This window comes from Anomaloglossus baeobatrachus, chromosome 2, assembly GCF_048569485.1.
Source record: "Anomaloglossus baeobatrachus isolate aAnoBae1 chromosome 2, aAnoBae1.hap1, whole genome shotgun sequence".
NCBI classification, from domain to species: Eukaryota; Metazoa; Chordata; class Amphibia; order Anura; family Aromobatidae; genus Anomaloglossus; species Anomaloglossus baeobatrachus.
In genome coordinates this window covers 348,298,944-348,324,455 of record NC_134354.1, presented here as the reverse complement: position 1 = coordinate 348,324,455, position 25,512 = coordinate 348,298,944, and the positions used below count along the sequence as shown (strand labels likewise).

General features: G+C 40.8%; 1 protein-coding gene across 11 annotated transcripts in view; it reads right to left on the bottom strand.

The window, feature by feature from the left end:
- The window catches only part of LOC142291451 (protein 4.1-like), a 259,547-nt gene that overhangs the window by 22,748 nt on the left and 211,287 nt on the right, over positions 1-25,512 (bottom strand). For 7 of the 11 annotated variants that reach the window (XM_075335981.1, XM_075335980.1, XM_075335986.1 and 4 more), the window contains 4 exons: positions 21,667-21,846; positions 19,885-19,935; positions 1,943-2,071; positions 1,526-1,627 (listed from right to left, as the gene is read on the bottom strand). In XM_075335981.1, coding sequence (XP_075192096.1) covers positions 1,526-1,627; positions 1,943-2,071; positions 19,885-19,935; positions 21,667-21,846 — 462 coding nt within the window. Of the gene's footprint in view, positions 1-1,525; positions 1,628-1,942; positions 2,072-10,396; positions 13,878-19,884; positions 19,936-21,666; positions 21,847-25,512 lie in introns of those variants that run through there. The other 4 variants (XM_075335990.1, XM_075335985.1, XM_075335988.1 and 1 more) reach the window with 3 other exon arrangements.

Genomic DNA, 25,512 nt, shown 5'->3' with positions numbered 1-25,512 from the left:
AGCTTGCTTTGTAACATCACTTTATTTTATTTTAGTTAGCCATTAAAAGGTATCACAAGATTATAATTTTGTTCCTCTCACTGAGAACATTCAAATATTTATGTAGATAGAAGCTGCTATTCACAGAGGGGGCGGAGTTCGACTACAATTCATACACTGCTGAGACCCACTAACGATAAAGATAAAAGACTTAAACTAACATTGCAGGTAAACAAAAACAAAAAAAAGACAGTGAGATAACAGATGCAGGGCTGAATTCTCTTAAATTAAATTCTCTTGTCTTCAGATTATACTGCAGAAACCTGCTGACAGAGACCTTTTAAAGGTCATTTAATTTAAAGTGGTATTTCCATAACATACATTTATTACATATCCACCAGGTACGCTCTAAATGTCTGAATGATGGTGGTCCGACCTCAGGGACCCAAAGCTTGTTGAAAACATGGAAGCCCATATTTTGAGTTGACTAGCAGTTGACACATCCAGCCAGAGATGTCAGAGCATGTGCCATCTCTGAGCATAAATGCTGCTTGTTGGTACAAGAATAATAAAAAAGAAAGAAGTGAACCTAAATCTTAAAGGATAACCATATTTTCAAGTAATGTGCGAAAATAAGCTGTTATGTGTGTGTACACGAGGAATAACACTAATTCTAGCCATTATATAATGTGCATCCTGCACTTTCATCAGTTTTCTCCTTTGCATATTCTCTCTCTATTTTGCATTAAACTTAGCTGGTGGGAGGAGAGAAGCTGCTGTGATCTCGCCAATACATTTCACAGTACACAGAGAATACGTCTCTGCATTCTTTTTTAGCACTTAAAGAATCTGCATCAGCTTGGAGGACAATATACCACTGTCCTCAAATGTCTGAATGTGAATACAGCTCTGGGGTGAGGTAAAAAGACCTGTTAGAAAGCTCATCATCATATTTCTGTGTCTAACTCTGCTCATATCCTCACTGGGCACCTCACTGTTCCTCCCCTCGACATAGAGTATAATGGACCATGGCAGATGACATCACAGTATGTGGACAGCCCGTCTTCTCTAAGCAAGAGGAATTTAAGCAGTTCCTTCAGAGTGGATGACACGTTCATGAGGCAGGTGACAAAGTGGTTGATAAGAGGCATTACCATGTAAACCATGGCGAATGCTGGAAATTCTTATTATATATATATATATATATATATATACACATACATACATACATATACATACATATATATATATATATATATATATATATATATATATATATATATATATATATATATTACAACAGCACATATCAAGCATCCACAGAAGGTACACAAAAGGATGCAATTACTTTATGGATCTAGGCAAGCTTCCTTCTGGCAGAAGCTAAGTTGTGCTGAATATGGTAGAGCCTAAGCATGCTTTTCATCACAGCTAATGTTTTCTCTACATGTTCTATTTAATTTTAATGAAAGCATATTAAGCAATTACCGTTCTCCTAAATTACCCTGTAGAGTATCTCCTTTCAGCTGATAATGTAATAGCTTACCTTGGTGATTTGGGTTGTTGTGGTGCTGCTGGTTGTTTCGGAGGTAATGGTGTGTGCAGTAAGCAGAATGCCAGGTTCTTTATCATAGTTAACATCATCATTCTATAGACATAAAAGTTTGCATTCAGAACATTTCAAATGTACAATGGCAGCTAATGTTTAATGGGATGAGTAATTTTATAAGAACAAGGCCCGCTATATATAAAGTGCTCCCACTAAGCTTTTTGCATAAGGCGATGAAGAATGTGAGATCAGCACATTATTCACATTTATTGATGCATACATTTAGGATAACCTCTGGTTCCTGCACGTTTAAGTGAAAATTGCTCCTCTTATGGAAGAAACTGTTAAAAACAAGTTGGGTTCTACTGTCAAAAATCTGATTTCTGAGAACAGACAAAATTAAAGAATACTAACTTTTGCAGCTTCATAAGTGATGGTCTTCGTCTCAGTGTGTACCAAGGGGACTTCTTTGGTGGGGATTTGTCCCTTCTCACTGGTTGAAGCATTAGATATGGTTACGGTCTGGGTTTTCACCAATGGTGGCTATTAGGAAGAGGAAAAATAATGAAAAGACAGTCAAGTGTTTGATTACTTATGTTGTGGAGTAGTATGATAGAACACATTTAGTTTTAATATCTTAGGTTAAAATACTATTAAGATCATTTAGAAGTAAAATGGAATGCAACTGTACAATAAAATGGATAAATCTAATTAATATCCAACTTATGTGAAGATACAGACCCAAAGTGGATAAATGTATAGCTAGGAGGATTTTATGAGAACATTTTCCTTTTGATTTCTGTTAGGTGCAGTACGGACGCCTATATAGATTGATACAAGACTACTTGCACGCAACACTTGGCAGCGTCTGTTTGCTGTAAGCGATACGAAGGTTCCAGGTATCCGTGTCAAACATACCAACAGGCTGACAGTCGATGGAAGCAAACTGCAGTGTGATAAGACTTATCAAATACACTATCCACATCCTGGCTTGAATAGCTGCAGTTATAATGATGCAAATGACAGCAAATCAGTTCCAGAAATGTGATCAGACATTAGGCTTGTAACTTCAAGCTATCATATGTGTACATAGTTTAGCTTTAATGTACATTAAAACCCCTCTTCTCTTATATGGTATACTGCTTTTGGTCGTATTCGGGTTTTGCACTGGCATTGGGTAATGATCAATGTAACTGAAATGTGAAGAAGTGGTCAAAGTTTTTCAATATAGACTAAAAAGTAAATCTACAGCAAAATTCTCTCACATTACATGCACATTTGGCCTAGTTTTTGTTAAAAAAAAAAATAAAAAATAAAAAATAAATAAATAAAACACATTGGGAAATCAACACCATTCCCTGAATTCCATGCAGATTTTTCCCTACGTGCAGAAAGAATGTTGAAAATGTTATCTATGTCTTAAAATTTTCTCTTGCCTTAATCTGCACCTTTATTTAAATTCACAATTAGGCTGGAAACACACAAATTGTGGCAGTTTCAGAGCCAAATCTAAAAAAGCAAAATATAAACGGGAGACTGATAACCACCCTCATGTGCTGGGCACAAACAAGTGCCACAGAAAAGGTGTGTGATTTCTGCCTTACTTACCGGATTTTTCGGATTATAAGGCCCTGTGCGCACTGGAAAACGGAATTTTCTTAAGAAATTTCACAGGGTCTGAAAGATTACCGCATCCGTGGTAAAAAACCGCGGGAAAACCGTATGCGGTTTGCTGCGGTTTTACCGCGGTATTGCCGCGGTTTTGCCTCGGGTTGGTACATGTGTTTTAATGCGTTCAATGCAGTAAAGCACATTGAAAAAAAGAAAAAAAAAAAAAGTAATTTGCTTCTGAGATAGATAGTAGATAGATAGATAAATAGACAGATAGAAGAATAGATAGATAGGTAGATAGAGGACAGATCAATCAACACGCTGCATTTCTCCCGAGCGGTGGTGTGTTCACATTACCGGCCGTGAGAAATGACCTGTAATTACCTCTGCAGGCTCGTTGCGAGGCTGCAATCAGTACAGTGTCAGTCGCAGCTGGATGCAAGCGACGTGGGACCTTAGTGGATTACGCCGGAGCTGTGTGTTGGGTGGGGGGGGGGTAATAAAGGGGTGGAAGAGTGGCTTTTTTGTGTTCTATTTAGAATAAAGGATTTTTCGGTGTGTTTATTCACTTTACTTACGGGTTAATCATGAAAGCTGTCTCATAGACGCTGCCATGATTAAAGCCTGGACTTAGTGGTAGCGATGCGCTGCCATTAACTCATTATTACCCTGATTGCCACCGCATCACGGCAATCTGGAAGAGCCGGGGACACTCCGGGACTGCCGCATAATGGATGCGACAATCCCGGGGCAGCTGGGGGCTGATATTCTCGGCTGCGGGAGGGGGGGGCATTAACCCTGGCCCTCGCCCTCCCCAGCCTGAGAATACCGGGCCGCCGCTGTGTGTTTACCTCGGCTGGACGGTAAAAATACGGCGGAGCACACGTTTTTTTATTTTTATATGTCCGTTTGATTTGTATGTGTATTCTATATGTCTGTGTGTGAGTATGAGTGTGATGTGTGTGTTCTATGTCAGTGTCTGATATGTGTGTGTTTACTCTGCTCCGCTTCCTCTTCCTGTCATAATGACATCGCTTCCCTGCAAACCGAAGGCAGTGATGAACATTATGTCCCGAAACCGCGAAATACCGCAGGGAATAATGCAGGAAAACGCAATGAACCGCACAGAATTTGCTACCTGCGTCATTCCCTGTGGGATTTCCCGATTACATTACAGTCAATGGAGTGAAATGCCGCAGCGACGTGCGGAAAAGAAGTGACATGCAAATGATGCAATTGTTTTTGCTGCGGGAATCCCGCAGCAAAACATGCAGCTGACAAAATCCACATAGTGCGCACAGCATTTTTTTTTCCCATAGGATTTGCAGGTGAATCACTGCAGAGATGTTATGAACATAACATGCAGCAAAACCGCAGGAAATCCGCGGCAAAAAAACAGTAAGTGCGCACAGGGCCTTAGACACACTTTTCGCCCTAAAAATTTTGGGAGGAAAATGAGGGGTGAGTCTTAAAATCCGAATGTAGGTTACCAGGAGGTGGAGAATGGGCGCTATAGGGGCTGCTGTGGAACAGGGCGGTACGGCGCATGTCCCAGATGCTCTGTCGGCTGTGTGACTTCAAATAATGATGCCCAGAGTCAGCACGTGCGCAGATGGAGCTCTCGGCTCAAGATCTCCTCTGCGCACGCGCCGCCTCCGATCCACTGATTTCCCAGCAGCGCACTTAAGGAAAATTGCGCCCAAAAGTGGCGCATGCGCATATGAGATCTCAGCTGGTCATTGAGCCCAGAGCTCAATCTGTGCATGCGCCGACTCCAGGCGCCATTTCTTTGAAGCCCACGCCGCCGACAGAGTATTTGGGACAACTGTTACACCACATGGCTCCACAAGGCCAGTACAGTCCCCGCCACTGTCAGCACAGCCCCAACCGCAGCAATGCGCCCTACTCCTGCACCCCTCCCCCCGGCCTCCTGTTACCCGCTCCACCACTGCTGCCGATCCCCACCAGTAAGACACCACCGGAGTATAAGATAGACCCCATTTTTTATTTTTTACCTTTTTTCTCTCTAAATTTGGGGTGTGTCTTATAATCCAGTGTGTCTTATAAAATGAAAAATACGGTCATTTTCTGGTGCAATTTGGAAAGCAAAGGCTTACAATGGGCAAGACAACTTTTTTTTTTTTTTTTTTAAAAAAACTATAAGGAGGCTATTCCAAAACCTTCTTAGAGAAACTGTACATTTCCAGGAATTTGCATTTTGAATCCTCATGAACACTTACCAACCATGAACAAATCTTCAGTCCATTTGTCAATCTTTATTTACATAAAACCAAGAAATTGCTACAATTCATGAGTAATGAGAAGCTACACAATTTTCCAGGCTCACGTCTCTACTCCGGTTAGTCTCTGTCTTGGGACGATGGACATATTGAAATCCAGAGATTAGAAATTTGGGAACAGATAGTACTGTAGAGCGTTCTGACACCTAAAGCCAGCACCAGTGCGATACAGGTTTCACATGTAGTCTTGCATCTGTTTGATGGCCACATCCTCTTGACTCCTGTAGATCCACTGAACCAAACTTAGAACGTGTTTTACAGGAATATTAAACAAATAAACAGAAATGTCATTATAAATTACTTCTTAAATACTCAAATTAGTAAATCACATTTGTTTAGTCATCACTATAGAATTAAAATAGACCTGTCATAGACAGTTAGGACAGGTGGCTGTGAGCGCATGCAGTAAAAACTTCCCTGCTGTGACCTGGAGGAAAACAGTGTGGAGAGCAGTATGAGCAGCTTCTTATTGCATAACTCCTAGTTTCTGCTCTATTAAATCAAAAACACAGAGTGGACAACAGCATGAGCAGCGTCTTCTTACTTTAGCACTCTTAGGCGGGCTTTGCACGTTGCGACATCGCAAGCCGATGCTGCGATGTCGCACGCGATTGTACCTGCGACGGGGGCGGGGACTATGTCTTGTGAAAGCTGGCGTAGCGAAAATTATCGCTATACCAGCTTCACATGCACTCACCTGCCCTGCGACCGTCACTCTGGCCGGCGACCCGCCTCCTTATTAAGGGGGCGGGTCGTGCGGCGTCACTGCGACGTCACACGGCAGGCGGCCAATCGGAGCGGAGATGAGTGGGATGTAAACATCCCGCCCACCGCCTTCCTTCCGCATATTCTACGGAAGCCGCGGTGACGCCGGTAGGAGATGTTCCTCGCTCCTGCGGCTTCACACACAGCGATGTGCGCTGCCACAGGAGTGAGGAACAACATCGGACCGTCGCGTCAGCGTAATTATGGATTACGCCGACGCTGCACCGATGATACGATTACGACGCTTTTGCGCTCGTTAATCGTATCATCGAGCCTTTACACACTACGATGTCGCATGCGATGCCGTAAGTACGTCATTTTCAATTTGACCCCACCGACATCGCACCTGCGATGTCGTAGTGTGCAAAGCCCGCCTTAGTATCGTCAGCATCAGATTAGAAAGACATGGGTGGACAGCAGTGTGAGCAGCCTCCTCTTCTCTTAGCACATCTGGTATCACCAGTTTTAGATCAAAATGACAGGGTGGACACAAGTGTCTGCACTTTCATATTAATTTCAATTATTAGATAAGATGGACAGCAGTGTGAGCAGCCTTATCTTGCCTCATCATCTCTGGTAACTTCAGTATATTATTAGAGTATAAACTGGGAGAATATCTTCCCTCCATGAAGGGAAGGGGCAAAATGACTTAGCACACATACTCACAAGCACTTTTATTTTTAACATTCTAGGACAGGTTTATGTCAGTGTAACAAGGCAGTGGTCATTTTAATTCTATAGTGATTACCTCCCCAGACAAATCAACTGTGATTTGCTAATGAAAAATATTTAGGAATTTATTTTTAATGACATTTTCTTTAGAGATACTGGGTCTGAGAATTGTATTCAGTGTCATAAAGCAGACTTTTCAAATTATGAAGAGTTTTTACACAGTTAAAAAATTAATACATTTATCTACAAAATAACTTAATCTTTTAAAATGACATAAATGGCGTAATATATTTGAGACAAGCACCTAGACAGTTTTCACTTCCTTAAACCAACCTAAGGCAGGTGTACAGCAATAGTTTGTACCAAAAAAGTCCAAAAGAAAACAAAAAACAAACCTTAAAAATAAAACAAAACTTTATCAAAGCTTTTTCCAGTGGTGTGCAAGGCATCCACCAAATTTATCATGTGTAGGACTCGGTACATTTCCCCAAACTGCTCTCCAAAATGTAGACTGTTGCAAAATTATACATTACACAGAAACATTTCTTTGGTGCAGTTTCATTGGGACTTGAATATACATTTTGGATTATTGTTCAGTCTCATATTACGGTAATGCATTGTTAATAACAATTCAAGGTCAGGTACAGCTGAATCATTTTATATCTGTAGGAAGGTAGTCTGATTTTTTTGATAGTAGATTTGACAATAAGAACTGTATAGTGTACTTTTTTAGGAGTTTTATAGCAAATACTTTTAGAAATAAGGAAATATTTAATTTTATTGTTTCAAGCATCACTGCTATGTATATTACCAACCTGATTATTATGCATCAATAGCACTGACTATTCTGTACGTTTTCCAATGAAGTTTCACATTTGTAATGGTTATAAAAAGGAAATTTGGACACATAAATGTGTATTTTCTCAGTTTGGAAAGGATTGAAATGTGGGCCTTTACCTACAATCCTCATCGTAATATCACGTGGAAAAAAATTCAAGAGTGATTTTACAGCCATGAATGTTTTCCCATGTGATATGATGAGTATTATAGTTAAAAGGCCCACATTTGACTCTTTCCCAAAACTGTGAAAATACTCATTTTTCTATCTCAATTTCCTCCCTATACCATTAAAAATGTCAAACTTCATTGGAATCGTTTGGCTATAAGAATAAACATTATGATCAGATGGATTTTATACACAGCAGTGATGCTAGCAACAATATAATTAAAGTTTTTGATTTCTAAAACTATTTCCCAGAAAACATATGCCTCCATCCTCTCAGATACAGAAAAGGCCTTTAACCCTAGAACCTGCAACCAATCTTGCAGACAATAGAAAACAAGTAATCTAGCAGGCCTGCGAGGCACCAGGTATGCGTTCTAGGGTTAACGGAGTAAACTGGTAATTGCTTCGAAGTACTCAATTTCACATAGGTCAAGACCTCTTCATGTTGGACAACCTCATGGTCTTATATCTTGGGTCTATTGATAAGTACAAACCAATTAGATTTTATCTACAGTGAAGGAAATAATTATTTGATCCCTTGCTGATTTTGTAATTTTGCCCACTGACAAAGATATGAACAGTCTATAATTATAAGGGTAGGTTAATTTTAACAATGAGAGATAGAATATCCAAAATAAAATCCAGAAAAATCACATTATATGCATTGTACAGATTTGCATTTTGCAGAGAGAAATAAGTATTTGATCCTCTACCAACCATTAAGAGTTCTGGCTCATACAGACCACTTAGACGCTCCTAATCAACTTGTTAGGCCTAAGCCACACGGCGAGCAAATCGGTGCGAGTGGAGTGTGATAAAACATCGCATTGCCCTTGGACCAATTCTAGCCTGTGTGACAGCACACATGAGCGATTATTTTCTCAGCCCTAATCGGACCGAGAAAACAAATCGCAGCATGCTGCGATTATAAGGTGAGACCCTTTTCTCTCGCACCCATTCAAGTGTATGGGGCGAGAGAAAAATTGCACTGCACTCGCGGTACTCCGGTGTACCGCGCGTGCAGAGCGAGAATCACAATAGCCGGCTACGGAGGAGAGAGGGAGAGAAATCGCTCCCTCCCCTCCTCCGTGCCGGCCTGCCCCTCTGCAGTGCTGGTCCGCCCCTCCGCATCGCCGGCCCACCCCCTGCAGCTGAGGTCCGCTCGCAGGGTCGGACCTCAGACGCAGGTACACTTGCATGACACTCGGCTCCTGCTGTGCTGCCAGCGCAAGGTCGAGTCTCATGCAAGCATCGCAGTAGTGTCCTGTGTGGCCCCAGCCGTACCTGCATTAAGGACAGCGGTCTTAAATTGTCACCTGTATAAAAGAGTCCTGTCCACAGACTCAATTAATCAGATTAACTTCTACAACATGTGCAAGACCAAAGAGCTTTCTAAGGATGTCAGGGACAAGATCATAGACCTGCACAAGGCTGGAATGTGCTACAAAACCATAAGCAAGATGCTGGGTGAGAAGGAGACATCTGTTGGTGCAATAGTAAGAAAATGTAAGAAATACAAAATGACTGTCAATGGAAACCAATCTGGGGCTCCATGCAAAATCTCACCTCGTGGGGCATCGAGGATCATGAGGAAGGTGAGAGATCAGCCTAAAACTACATGGGGGAAACTTGTTAATGATCTCAAGGCAGCTGGGACCACTGTCACCAAGAAAACCACTGGTAGCACATTACGCCGTAATAGCTTAAAATCCTGCAGTGCCCGCAAAGTCCCACTGCCCAAGAAGGCACATGTACAAACCTGTCTGAAGTTTGCCAATGAACACCTGGATAATTCTGAGAGTAATTGGGAGAAGGTGCTGTGGTCAGATGAGACAAAAATTGAGCTTTTTGGCCTTAACTCACCGTGTTTAGAGCAAGAGAAATGCTGCCTATGACCCAAAGAACAACGTCTCCACTGTCAAGCATGCAGGTGGAAACATTATGTTATGGGGGTGTTTTTCTGCTAAGTGCACAGGACTACTTAACCGCATCAATGGGACAATGGATGGAGCCATGTACTGTAAAATCGAGAGTGACAACCCCCTTCCCTCCACCAGGACATTAAAAATGGGCCATGGCTTGGTCTTCAAGCACGACAACGACCCAAACCATACAGCCAAGGCAACAAAGGAATGGCTCAAAAAGAAGCGTATTAAAAGGTCATGGAGCGGCCTAGCCAGTCACCGAGTTGCCAAGATACAGCCTCAAAATCTTAATGATTTAGAGATGATCTGCAAAGAAGTAGACCAAAATCCCTCCTGTCATGTGCGCAAACCTCATCCTCAACTACAAAAACGTCTGACTACAGTGCTTGCTAACAAGGGTTTTGCCACCAAGTATTACGTTTTGTTTGCCAGAGGGATCAAATACTTATTTCTCTCTGCAAAATGCAAATACATTTATATAATTTATATAATTTATACAATGTGATTTTCTGGATTTTGTTTTGGATATATTATCTCTTACTGTTAAAAATAACCTACCTTTAAAATGATAGACTGTTCAGATATGGCTTTTTCTTTGCCACTCTGCCCTGAAGGCCAGCATCCTGGAGTCGCCTCTTCACTGTAGACGTTAACACTGGCGCTTTGCGGGTACTATTTAATGAAGCTGCCAGTTGAGGACCTGTGAGGCGTTGATTTCTCAAACTAGAGACTCTAATGTACTTGTTTTGTTACTCAGTTGTGCAGCAGGGCCTCCCACTTCTCTTTCTACTCTGGTTAGAGCCTGTTTGTGCTCTCCTCTGAAGGGAGTAGTACACACCGTTGTAGGAAATCTTCAGTTACTTGACAATTTCTCGCATGGAATATCATTCATTTCTAAGAACAAGAATAGACTGTCGAGTTTCACATGAAAGTTCTCTTTTTCTGGCCATTTTGAGACTTTACTGGAACCAACAAATGTAATACTCCAGATTATCAACTAGCTCAAAAGGAAGGTCAGTTTTATAGCTTCTCTAATCAGAAAAACTGTTTTCAGCTGTGCTAACATACTTACACAAGGGTTTTCAAGGGATTTCTAAACATCCGTTATCTTTCTAACACAGTTAGCAAACACAATGTACCATAAGAACACTGGAGTGGTTGTTGTTGGAAATGGGCCTCTATACACCTATGTAGATATTGCATTCAAAACCAGACGTTTGAAGCATTTACCACACTAACAATGTATAGTGTGTATTTCTGTTTAATTTAAGGTTAGCTTCATTGAAAAAAATATGCTTTCCTTTCAAAAATAAGGAAATATCTAAGTGAACCTAAACTTTTGAACTGTAGTGTACATACGTAGGCTTAGTTTTCCTGGATTGTCAAAATAAATGTTCTGAAAATGGAGCTTTAACTGTTCCAAGCATTTTAACTGCTTCCCATCACTACACTGGCTTTTCATGCCAAGTAGAACATGTCACTTTCCATTTGGATGTGAAAAGGCAGTGAATCTTCCCTTTAGGATGCGATGTACTGTATGCAGTATCAGATGACGGATCCCCTTTAATATACCGTAATCACTTTTTACACAATGACTATTGAATAAATGACTGCACAATCACCTAGAATATCAAACCGTATTTATTCCCATTGGCATAAATACAATTACATCATCCGGCTCACTTCTGCCGTAGTGTCTTTAACACATACGCTTACCTGCAACTGATGATGAAAGAAAAATGTATGCAACATGTATTAAAATAAAAGTAGGTTTACCAAATGAAATTGGAAAAAATACAAATTGCTAGTATTACTAAAAATATGAACCAAAAAACAGGACACATATAAGCAACTCCTACAAAATCACTCTCCCAAAAGTGCAGAGCAATATGCCGAAATTCTGTAACAATTACAGGAAAGAAAAGGCAAGGATCAGATGCTAATTTTTAATCTATACAACTTTGGCAGGACCAATAGAAGAGTTTGTGGCTAGGCCAGTAAACAACGACAAGCTACCTGAGGAATACTCTACCTTTACAAAACCACCAGTAAACAACTACCCTAACATTATCTTTACTATCAGGTCAGCAATGGAGGGAGCTGAAGCATCAGGAAACGAATTACAACAGGTCTCGTAAATAACTCCCATGAATATACAATGTGGGATCAGAACACGGTTTTGGTGACGCACTTTTATTTTTCTATTTTTTTGTGTGTGTCTAAATCCACAATCACATAACGCAATCCAATAAATCCAAAGAATTCAATAGTTACGATTTCCAAAAGTGTTGTTTTCACCATAAAGAATCCCACCATTTCCAATCTTACACAAAAAGCTGAACGGCCACCTAGTAAAAAGCCAAACTCGCATTCATGTGATTACTGAAATCACATACAAAAGGCACTACAGTTTATTAAAGTGTCCTTCTGCAGCCACATCTTACTTTAGTCATGCGTAGAGACTGCAATCGCATTTCATTCTACTTTCTTATTACACTTTCTAGACAATGTGTCAAAGTCCCCAAATTCTATGTAGACTATAAAGAGTTTATCTATTGCACCATACTTTTTAGCTACAAGAATGGATATAACATGCATTATACTAGGCAGCTTTGTGTCCCATGACACACACACACACACACAATAGAAGTATACAGGGATAACAAGAGGCATCTAATACTGAAGAAACACTTGGCTTATATGGTTTTCGTGTTTTAGGCCTGCTTAACTGTAGAAAAATACACAGGATATAACTGATTTGCAATAACTCTAATATGCTTACATAGTTCTAAATTACATTAATGCACTTGTAGATTTTTCAGAAGAAATATATTAAATTTAACTCAAAAGTGTTCTCTAAAAAAAAGAAAAATAAAACACAACTAGAAGCACGGAAAGAGCAAAGTTCAGAAGAGGGGGGAGTACAGAGTCCATTATACATGACAGGCAGTCTAATATTGGAGGAGGAACTTGGCTTTAAGACATGGAACATGTAGGACGGCAGTGTAATGCAGAGGTGCAGTATTATTTAGGTACCTTTAGACAAATATACCTAGACCGGAAAAATCCATATTTAGAAAAAGAAACAATTGGATGCACAGAAACGTTTTTACATAACAAGGAAGTGAAAGCAAACTAATAGAGGCAATTGATAGTCCATAGAAGAAAGGAATGTTGGAAGCAATCTTCTCGTGTGTGAAGTAAATAGGACTGGCTACTTAATACCAGATGTACTCAGCCATGCATACATTGAATGAGTTGGCACTCCCATAATACAAACAATCATAAAAACACTAGCCACCAAAGTGTCACTGCCAAGAATAGTACAAAAGACATAAGGAAAGGGAGCTGAGGGGTTGGCAGTAAAAGTGGGTGCAGGCGGCACTTTTCCATAGGCTTCTCTTCTGGCATTGGGATGGAGACTTTCGGGAGGTTTCCCCGATGGTCTGTGCCAGATGGGTTTACAAAGTCTTCGCCCTGCCCTGGAGGCTCACCCCGAGTCTGCCCACATAGGGATGGCAGAAGAGAAAGAGACAAGTGAAACCGAAAAAAAAAATACAGATGGCAAATGGAACAGGAAATCAGAAGTACGTCTTAGGTATGTGCAAAGAATCTGGCAGGTGATGTATAAGGGTTCAGGTTAATAATGTACAATAGGATTTATCTAACATAGGTCTATCAGGACCACAGAGTATACAAATGGCAGTGAAATTTCAGGGATAACTATTAATAGGAAAATATGTTGGCAGTAGCGTTTGCCTGTCCTTTCAATTTTTAGCAGAGGCAGGCAATTTATAGACTTGTGTATTTTGGGTTAAGAAAATCTATGTGTAAATGAGGAATGCATCTGAATGCTGTGGAAAAACTCATTAATAGGAAGAGGTTCGAGATTATTTTATTTCCGAGTCCATTCTGACTATTCATGAAGCCTTGTATGGTTTCTAAGATAAAAAGAATCGAGCTCTCAGTTCCCGCAGGGGGGCAGCTGTATGCTGATTAGTCCGAGGACTATCGTTTGGATCTTTGCACATCCCTGAGTAACATTTCTCTGCAACGTCACGGCCAGACGGCTGAGCAGCACCAAATAATTGAGAATGGTCAGAATTAAAACATGAAAGAATAAGCAAAAGAAAAACATTTAAAAATGGTGTCAAAATGTAAAAAAAATAAATAAAAAATAAAGGTGGGTAAAGAGTGGAAGAAAAAGAAAAGAGAAGGGTACAGTTAAACTTTGCGTTGCAAGCTGTGAGAACTTAGGAGATCCCTTAAGTGATGCAGAAGATGGTTTACCAACACAGAACTAAGACGATTCAAGAACTGATCTAGCTGGTAACCCATCTCCTGGGGTCCTTAATGTGGAAGGGATTTTTGTGCAAGTTTCAAAAGGAGGCCAAAAGTATCAGACTAAAATGCGGCTGAAGCCCAAAGCACACAGGTAAATGATTGAGCCGGAGTGTCCTAAGCATACAACCAGAACTTTTGTTACTTTTCTTGCGCAGGAGCCTTGTTGAAATACATACTGGTATTTACAGTGGTGCTGTAAAGTTTGTGAACCCTTCAGATTTTTCTATATTTTTTCTGTAAAGCTGAGCTAAAGGTAGATAAGCTTTTCACACAAGACAAGTTCTACAAGTAGATTAAGTGAACCATAAAATAACAAATTAGTCAAAATTGGTGGATAATGTTGTTGAAAGGCTGGATTCACACGATGGTGTGGCATCCGATGTGAGTGCTAATCACCCTCGGCTCTCGCTAAGCTGCCAACATGAGTGTCATGCAACTGTGATCCGATCCTGCAGCTGCGGGGGAGATTGAGGGAATAATCTCCCCATCTCCTCCATTGTCAGCTGATGGGATTATCGCACTGCACTCAAATGTTATAGGGGTGCTGACGGATTGAAATAAAGATGTCTCCATCTTTCAATCGTCATCCGGGTCCGCCGTGCAGAGATGATAACTGCTGCTGGAACCCAAGGGTATGACTAACAACACACAGCTAATAGATACAGAAGACCTGACCCAAGTTACAGGTTTCTTGGATACAGGCTGAGAACCCTGTTAAGAACCACAGCGTACTCAAAATCTCCCAGTTACTCCACTTGAGCCCATAGAACCTCAAAGAAGCTCAACAAACACACACAGTGTGGAGTTACTGTGCTAAGCGCACTATGATAGAAGAGGCGCGGTCTCCTATCAAAGAACCCAAGTACGCCACCACACCACTAGAATCAGGCTCTCCCTAGGCGGGTACACCAGTCTGTCTGCTGTGCCCCAAGTCGGTGACAGCTTACTGCCGCAGACCACACTAGCAGACATTGTGGAGCCAAAGTCACCTAGCCCTGCCTAGCTAATGGTGCAGAGAAATGGCAACCATGTGCCTCCAGGTAATGTGACGATTGTACACAGAAGTGCGCCCTCCAGGTTCTTTTATAACCTAAGGTCCGCCCCAAACCTGAGCCAGATTAAGATGGCGACGTCAGGAACCAATGGTGGCGTGCCACACCATCAGTGACATCACCAGCAGCCAATCTGGGATCACCACGTCACTGATGACATAACCGCAGCAGCGCCCCAAACACACTACCAGTCATCGCCTGATGACGAATGGTGATCTGCAGTGTCATAGGGGCGGGCTTCCGTGGCCACATCATGAGGACATCTGACGCTAACCAGCCAATCAGGTCCTGCCACGTCACTGACATGCCCAGTGAAGTCCTTTCCTGACTTCATCTCAGAAAATACATAAAGTGTGTGAACATGCTCAGTAGACTGAACTGAGGACTTAGCCTCAGCAATGATACTATCAGGCTGAGCATGCTCAGTAGCGGCAAGTTGACACTTAGTCTCCAGGCGCATGAAACGACGTCTGGGCAAAGCAGTAGAATCTCTAATAGACGAAGCAGGGGTGACCGGGGACGACCGAAGCAAAGGAGACCCTCAGCGCCTAACACTCGGATATCATCCGAGTACAGTCCAATGTTTCACTTGCACCCATAGACTTGTATGGGTGCGAGTGACACGGCTCTTACTGACGATCGCAGCATGCTGCGACTTTTCTCTCATCCAGAATCTGGATGAAAAAAAAGCTGACCATCTGCTCTCCCTCATTGAATAACATTCGTTCGAGTGCAATGCGAGATTTTCCTTCATTGCACTCGTCCAATTCACAATCACAAGTCTGAGTGGCTAAAAAAATGTGAACCTTTGTATAAAGAATCTGATATGAATCCCTTGTGCATCAATAACTTCATCCAAGGCTATGTGAGCATGTGGAAAATTTGGTTACAGAAATTTCTGCACCAAATCTGCATCTCCTGGCTAAAAAATACATGCGTTTTTGAGGCAAAGTTGCCCAGTTTTTATGCATTTTTTCCATGCTTTTTTTCACACATTTGGGGTGGAAAAACGCAGGTAAAACTGTTGAAAGAATCAACAGGCTGCAGATTATTTTCTGCTGCAGACCTGCAAGGGGAAAAAAGCAACATCTGCACAATATCCGTCAAGAAATGGGGGCACCAATGTAATTTAGGGTGTGTGTGATGTAAGTCATATCTCCATTGATAGGTAGTGGAAAAGATAGATGGAGGGTAATTTTAATAAATTATTGCCCCTCTTTTCAACACTACCAATTGATTTCTGTGGATGTAATTTTTCTGTACAGGTTGCATACAGTAAGACAGTTCCATGATCCTTTGGTTTTTAAAAACGTTTGGTTTTTGTGCTATTGGTCACGGTGTGGAATTGTGTTCCTTTGAATTTTAATGAAATTTAGAACAAAAGGGTTTTTATATAAAATTAGAATTGAGGTAGCTTTTCTGACAACACTGTGTGCAAATAGCCTAAAGGTTTCTGGTAATTGATTAGTCTTGAACATCACCTCTTAGATCAATACTGGGTAAAGTGTGGCCAAATGTAGCCCGCTGGATGTTCAAATTCGGCCAGTGGACTGAGACAGCAGAAGGACTGAAACCAGTGGACCTCACTATGCCCTGCCCCGCTGCCTGTACGCCACAGCTGCTGCTGCCCACTGCTAATCCTATTTGCATCAACAACTAGAGCGAGGTGAGTATGTGTGGGTATTTTTTCCATGTGTTTTGGATATTTGCATGTATATCAGGGGCTGTGTGGGGGCTCATGCTGTATATATGAGGCTATTTGGAGTTCATATTGTATTTAGGAGGATCATGCTGTATTTAGGAGGCTATGTGGGGGTCAATGTATTTAGGAGGCTATGTGAGAGCTTATACTGTATATATGAGGCTCAAAGTATAAAGGAGGCTTTGTGGAGGCTCAGACTGTATATAGGAGGTTATGTAGGGCTCATAATGTATATAGGAGGCTCTGTGGGGCTCAATGTTTAGAGGAAGCTATGTAAGGGCTCATAATTTATATAGGGGCTACGTGGTGGCTCATACTGTAAATAGGGGACTGCGTAGGCTCATATTGTATGCAGTGAGGCTATGTGGGAGTTCATTCTGTATATAGGGGCGCTATTTGGTGGCTCATACTGTATGGGGCTGTGTGAGGGTACATCCTGTAAGCAGAGAGCTATGAACGGAGAGAGAGACTGCTATTAGAAAATACACTTTTTCTAGCTGTTGTGTATGTGGACCCAAGTCATTGTATATTGCTAGATGATCAACAGCTTACTAAAGGAAAAGTAGCTCTGACAGAGGTAGCAGTTAGGATGAGTGGGCTACAGGACTGCCAAGAGCAAGAGGACTCAGATCCGGTCAGTGCTACTGCTGTCGTATCTTCAGCCTCATCATATGAGGAGTTTAAGTTTGAAAACTTAAATGACATGGAGCAGGAAAAGCGTTGCCACAGGGAAATAGATTCCACTCCCATAGCAAACAGACTGACTAGATTTCAGCATAATATTTCACTTGCTCTCAAAAAAGTAGAAAAGTTCAACCATTCATCAAAACTGACAGTTTATGAGGCAATTTCTTTATACCCTGAAATTGTTACCACAAAATGTACACTGTAAAAACAATTAAAAACAAATGTCAGAATTGGGGGGGGGGGGTGTTCCACATTTTCTCCACATTTGGAAAGGTTTCCCCATTTTACAGTACCCTATGCGGTAAAATGAATGGTGTCATTCAAAATTGCATCCCAGCCACAAAAAAACAAGCCAATTATCATCCTATTGATTGAAAGGCTAATATTTCATCTGCAAATTTTCTCCTAATCTGAAAGATTTACATACTTTTGCCACTCAGACATGTGATGCTGGATCATTTTCCTTATCTAAAAAATGTCCAATATATTTTTTTTTTCTCTTAATCTACTTTTAGGACATCTATTAAAAAACTGATGTAGATTGTAGTCGGTTACATTTATGCAGAAATATGGAAAATTCTGAAGAGTTTACAAAGCTTCAAGCACCACTGTATATAAGACTGATTTCCAATAATGGAATATTTAACATAACATAATGCAAATGAATAATTGTTTCCCCAACAATAAGACATTATTTTTATTATTTTTTGGTTCTAAAAATGCGTTAGGGCTCATTTTCAGGGGATGACATTTTTTTCATGAACAACAATCCACATTTATTTTTGAACAAAATAACAACATTTATTCACAAATGAAGTATAGCTATGAATAAATTATAAAGTACTCTTCTTGTTTTTAACCTTTTTTGATATTTGGTACCAGTAATAAAGATATCCTTTTATAATGCATTCATGGCTATATATAATTTGATGAATCCTCCAATCAGGGTTATTACAGTAAGTGATATGTTCATACCTTTCCCTATATATTTGTTATATGTGGTGCCATCTACTGTCTAATTGATATACCGTATTTATATATTAATTTCCATTTAAAAATTTATTATTCTATATCTACTGTTTACCCCCAAAAGAAATGCACTTACCAAACTCTAATGGGCTCTCACATACAAATCTGCATTGCTGTCAGGTCTCCCTGCAGGACACCACGGTTGGCTCCCCCTACTGTCTGGAAGCAGTATCACATGTGCGGAGTTAGTGAGAGCGGAGTGAGACTGGGACCTGATGGGTGTGTGAGAACTGCACAGTGCAATTCAGCTGGAACAGTGAAGGACTTGACAGCGATGCAGATCGCTGGTGGGAGCTTGTCTACTCTCTTTTGAGGGTGTCTGCCTTCTTTAACAAAGTGTCCCGCTGAATTCTTTAACTTTAGCTGCTTGGACACTTCTTTATTGAACTGCAACAAGGGTTTATTTTTGAAGCAGGGCTTCTATTTTAAGCATACTCCAAAAAGGGCGAAAATTCCCATTAGGGCTTATTTTCGGGGTAGGTCTCATTTTCAGAGAAACATGGTTGTTGACTAGCAAACCACTGACACCAGTTTAAGAATAAAGGTCTCCATAAATAATAGAGTGACCGGACTCGTTGACCAAGACAAATTACAATGTCTGATTCTTTTTTTTTACTGGGAAATAAGTCCTCACCAATGTCATCTGTCACCAGCTGACTTTACTTCCTCAACTGAAAATACTTGCACATTTCGCTAAGTATTTATGTGTATGGCGGAGTCAGTAGAACAAGCGTTTTGCTGACTGATAGTTAACGCTTAAGGGCACATTTAGGCCATTAAAGCACTAAATGTTGGCAACTCACTTTAGATAAATGAATCTAAACTTCATATGGCACCGAAAAGGTCTATACTGCTGTTTATATATGGAGACCACAGTGCTACTAATATTGCCATCAGTGTAATATCAAATATATAATTTGTTAACATTTAACACAGGCTCCTGCGTAAAGTGTCATGTGTTTTGGGTCCCATTAGCATTTTGCAGGTGATGAAACAAAACATGCAACTTTGATCTCAGCCGCATAGTTAATGACCAATCTCGCAGCCCATAGAAGCCAGCCTCCCCTTAGCAGTCCTCGATTCTTATGTGCCATGCAAATCTTAATTTTGTAACAGTATTCAAGTGAAATGGCAGCGCTACAGCACTAATGCAGCCTTTATAATCTTTGCTTCTATTGGCAAAAAAAAGAAGCAAGGAATGGATTGCACATTGCCAGTTTGTGTAAACGCCTGGCCAGAGCATGATCTTAGCATTGGCATTACCTCTGACCCGCATACTTTCCGCTCAGTAGGTAAAACAAGAGCACGTTTCACCTGCATCCATATAAGAACAATAAAAGCATACATGAATACATAGCTGAGAGAACAAATTATGAATATATACATTAACAAAATAGTTCACAAACATGTGCACATCTTTTCAGGTGTTTCACAGATGAATGTATGAATGTGAATAAAACCACAATGGGATTATCACTGCAATTTACTTAGTGGCACATGTAGGCGTTCGTGATGCCTGGGATTTATGCTTGCAGATCCCATCAATGTCATAAAAATGGCAGCAGTTAGTTAACTCTTTCTTTTACATGTTCAGACATTTCTCAATGAAATTTGATAGGATCACACTCTGCTTTATGTGCGAGTTGAAACACGCTTTTACAATTTAAGACTATAGAGTCTCAAAAGTGACTTCCAGCAAGTCAAAATAGTGGTTTTGTGACCTAGCAGAGGACCGGAGCGGTGCTGGAAACTGGGGAAGACGGTAATCAGTAAGTATATTACACCACATAAGGTACAGTCACACTAAGCGACGCTCCAGCGATCCCACCAGCAACCTGACCTGGCAGGGATCGCCGGAGCGTCGCTACATGGGTTGCTGGTGAGCTGTCAAACAGGCAGATCTCACCAGCAACCAGGGACCAGCCCCCAGCGACGCGTGGAAGCGATGCTGCGCTTGGTAACTAAGGTAAATATCGGGTAACCAACCCGATATTTACCTTGGCTACCAGCGCACACCGCTTAGCGCTGGCTCCCTGCACTCCTAGCCACAGTAAACATCGGGTTAATTACCCGATGTGTAGTCTGGCTGTGTGCAGGGAGCAGGGAGCCAGCACTGGCAGCGTGAGAGCGGCGGACGCTGGTAACGAAGGTAAATATCGGGTAACCAAGGAAAGGGCTTCTTGGTTACTCAATGTTTACCATGGTTACCAGCGTCCGCAGAAGCCGGCTCCCTGCTCACTGCACATTTAGTTATTGCTCTGTCGCTGTCACACACAGCGATGTGTGCTTCACAGTGGGAGAGCAACAACTAAAAAATGGTCCAGGACATTCAGCAACAACCAGCGACCTCACAGCAGGGGCCAGGTTGTTGCTGGATGTCACACACAGCAACATCGCTAGCAAGTTGTGTCTCAGCAGCGATGTTGCTAGCGATGTTGCTTAGTGTGACGGGGGCTTTACACTACATATACATTTAGACAAGTTTAGGCAATTAAAAAAAAAAAAAAAAAAAGGGTGGTGGGAGTGCTAAAACACTTGTTACACAATTATATATTTACAATGTTTACAATTAATATTAATTTATATTATTTATAGGAAAAATGGTAACTTATTTTTGGAACTTAAACAGTCGGTGAAATCTTGATAATGAAACATAGAAAGCCCTACTGCTGCCTTTACCTTATTAAATTGTATTACTAAAAAAAAAAATTTAAAGAAATGTTTCTATTGCTGGCTGTATATATGGATACAAGTATATTCTGTACCATCTAACACTATAAAAGTGATGTTGCTAGATCTAAATCTGGTAAAAAAAAAAAAAAAAAGTAATCTTGGCCAAAGCAGATTTCATTACTAATGTAAGGCCCTTGACTCTACCATTTACCAAATGGTAGCCCACAGATCACATGGAAACTCTTGAATTCTAAAGGCAGACTAATAAGAATGAGACAAGATTCAAGACAATTCAGGATTTAAATCAATAAAGATACAAAACTATTTTACACTAGAAAACCATAATTTATGCTTTCAGGAATGTAGACTTACCCCGTCATTGCCTGTTTGGACCTGTCCATTGAAACTGAGAGTGCGGAAAGGAGAGTGGGTAGAAAGGCGTTTATCCCACTCGCTGGGACGTGGTGCAGGAACAGACTCCATAAAACTTTTCTTCAGCTCACGGATACTGGCATGGTGGCGAATTATTTCATCTTGAGTCTTCTCCAGATCCTAATAGAATTTGATGGCATAATGGATAGTAAGAGCAATAAAATAAGAAATGCAAAGATTGGAAAGTACTCAGCAGAATGAGAATGAAAAATTCGAGAGAAAAGTAAGGAAGCAAAGAAAGAACAACGTTAGTGTGGGAGAGCTGGAAGCCATAGGAACCAAGGACCCTGGACATAGTGAAGTAAAAGCAAGTTAAAATGACCTGTAAAATGTTATGGTCTGTGCAAAAAAGCAAATGTTCTTAGCAAGTCACACTGTGCAATCACATGGGTAAGAAAGCAACATAAAAAGCAAATGTTAATTACATGAGGGGAAATATATCCAGGCCTTAGATATCAGAGGCTGACAATTCACGCTGCTCAGAAAGTTGCATCTAATGCCTGAAGAATAAACCTGCATACAATTCATCAGTGATCATCACTTTTCTAGCCACTGGATTATCTAAAAACGCCTCAATGTCTAAAAAAAGAAGGAGTTCAATGCGGTCTTCTTTTATACATACAGTGAGATGTAAAAGATTGGGCACCCATGGTCAAAATTACGGTTATTGTGACAGTTAAAACACGTTGAAAGTGAAATGTTCTCTAAAAGGCATAAAGTTAGGGATGAAAGGTGAGGTGATGCAAATTTCACCGATTTATAAAAACCCAGCTTTCTCTAACCTTGTGCCAAAAAAGCAGCTGCCTAGCACTCTGAAAAAGTAAGTGGTGGAGGTCCATAATGCTGGAGAAGGCTATAGAAAGAAGAGCGTTTTCAAATTGCCCTTTCCTCAGTTTGAAATGTAATATAATGCACTATGGGGTGCATTATAATATATGCAAGACTATGGGATGTGCATGATACTATGTGGAGGACTACGGGATGTGTATTTTAAGATATGGAGGGCTACGGTGGTACATTATAATATATGGAGGACTACGGGGGGGGTACATTATACTATATGGAGGACTATGGGGTGCAGTATGCAAAATTACTTGGTAAGGGCTGTAAAGTTGTGAAATATGTTCTTATCTGACCCAGCCAAATATTAATTATGTTTATGTATTTATTTATTTTTATTTTTTTTGAGGGGGGGCAATTAGAACATCTGCTATGGGGCCCATGATTTCTATTTACTGACCTACTCTACGCAGTAAATGTTGGCAAGGAGATCACGAAGGAAAGCAGTATTGTGTGTCATTACATTTTTCACATAAGAAATCCAAGTTTGACATTCTCTGATGGCATGTTCTTTTTATCCTCTTATACTTACAATTGGTCAGCCTCATGCAGGGGAAGATGTACATGGCCTCAGAGTCAAATCCCTGGAACCTATACTGTGACTGATAATCAGCTAAGCAGCGCATCAGGGAGGAATAAAGTTCATCTTCTAATGAATGCTGCATTATAAATACAGCGAACAGGCACATTCATAACGCTATCAACTTGCAGATTAAACAGCTGACTGCAAGTTAAAAGGGTTATCCAGGACTATTTTTTTTTTACTATTGGCCTACCAAGCGCACTCCTTGTAAGCGGTGGACACCGCTTTATACCTTATTGCCAGCGTCCCACATGATCTGTACACCTCCAGCACACTGCTGAATACACTCAGTGATTATACCTGTATGTTCACTTATGTTACTGCCAACATCCCTCACAATCTGTATACTTCCAGCCCCTGTACTGAAGAAGGTCTAACCGACCGAGACGTCTTCATTTCATTTACTGGATTTAATTTTTTGGAATTAATAAACAAATTACAGTTCACTTTGGAGTGCATAGCTATTTGCTTATTGTTAAATGTTAACTGGACACTATCATAATTGTTATAGGGGCACTCAGGGTATTGTAACCATTAAAGGCAGCCTGGCGGCACTATTACCTTCTAGAGGTAAAAAGTGGGCAATGTTTTCTAAGGCATTTAAACAGGGCATTAATAATTGCTAGTAATAAGAGGGTCATCCAGAAGAATTATTCTAGGGTCCAGGAGTCTTTAAAACTTTTCTTTTTCCATAAACTTCCACATTGTAAATATTGGCAGTAGCATTAACAGTAAAGATACAGGACTACGCGTTTTGGCGAATACTACGCCTTCATCACGGTCAAGGACTATAATTTTCGATGTTGAATATTATGGAAAAATAAAAGTTATATTTTAAAGATTCCTAGACCCTAGGATATTTTTGCTGGATGATCCTCTTGGAACAAATGTCTAAGTGCGGTGAGCTCTCACGTACATCTGTGCAGTTATTTCCAGGCTGAATTACCACAATCAAGCGACCTAGATTCCGGTAAGCTAGCATTGCCGTTTTTGTATTAATATTTTCTAGGGGGCAATTTTATCCTCTAGGGGGCACAATGGAGGCACTATTAGTTTGTAACGGGCACATTGCATTCCTATGTGGGGCAGTAACAGGAAACCTGTTGTGCCAAACAGCAGGTGCAGTAATAGGGACACATACAGCAGCAACTTAGTAGGTAGGATGACGAGTTTGTGCAAGTTGGGAATAGATGGGGACAGTACTGGAAATGTGAGAAGTCAATGTGTCTTTGTTGTAATCTCTGTAGATGAATCCTGGCTGGAAGGAGTTGTCATGTTGGTTTGGGCCAGGAGGAAAGATGGGGAAAGTGAACAACTCCATCTGAAAGACCATCAGCTGTAAGTCTCTATAACTGTACTGTAATCTCTTACATGTTCTGCAGCACTGGTATCTACCACTATTTGGTCATCGTATGACGGTAATGTCAGTGCTGGCCATTGCGTAGAGATTTATTTTCCGTAACAACGCCGTTGTTAATCTGCTGAGGTTCCCTTGTACCCACTATTACGCTGCGCCACCGTAGTTGTAATCCGGGTTACTGATTATGGGCCCACTGAAATGTTTCACCCCCGAGCTGAACTCCTAGCTACGCCTCTAGATGGAAGAAAACATGTAGGACAGACCTTGCCAACAGTTGACATAGACAATCGCACCAAAGGCACTGACATCCAAACATACTATTCTGTAGCTTTACAACATTTTTTTTCTGTTACCAACTACACAAGTAGGAGTCATAAATTTCTTGAGGGTCAAAGGAAACAACAACACCATAAAAAAATTTTAGCGACAGGTTACACACAAAAGCCCTTTACGATGACTTAGGCGTTGTTACAGATACAGGCGGTGTCTTCTTGGCATGCATTAAAATTTCACATCACAAATATACTAGCTGGCATACACACAATGAACCTTGTTAGAAGACGTAGAAGCGCAGAATTGCAAAACACAACATTATGACCAGCTTCACTGGTAACAAAAAATAGCCGTCAACTCAAACACAAAACACTCAGATTGTAAAGCATTCTTTTATGGCATTTAGAATTATACAGCAGAGGTCCTAACATGAAGAAATAATGTACTACATCTCATCCTTAGCAGGCACATTAACCAAGGTAAATTTGCCTGCTCCGGAGCACAAAAGGTCTAGAAGAAGAGTGGATTACATATGAATGGAGGCCACCATCGTTCTAGTCTCAATGCCTCAAAATAAATGAAAAATATAGCAACTCTGGTCTTTAATATTTTTGTCTGTACAGAACCTGTGCAAACGTATGTATTTCTAGGGTAAGAGACAAACAAACCCTGCATAGTCTGCTCCTTAAAGAGTAACGGACGTCTTTATTTTTGTTTCATAAATTAATTG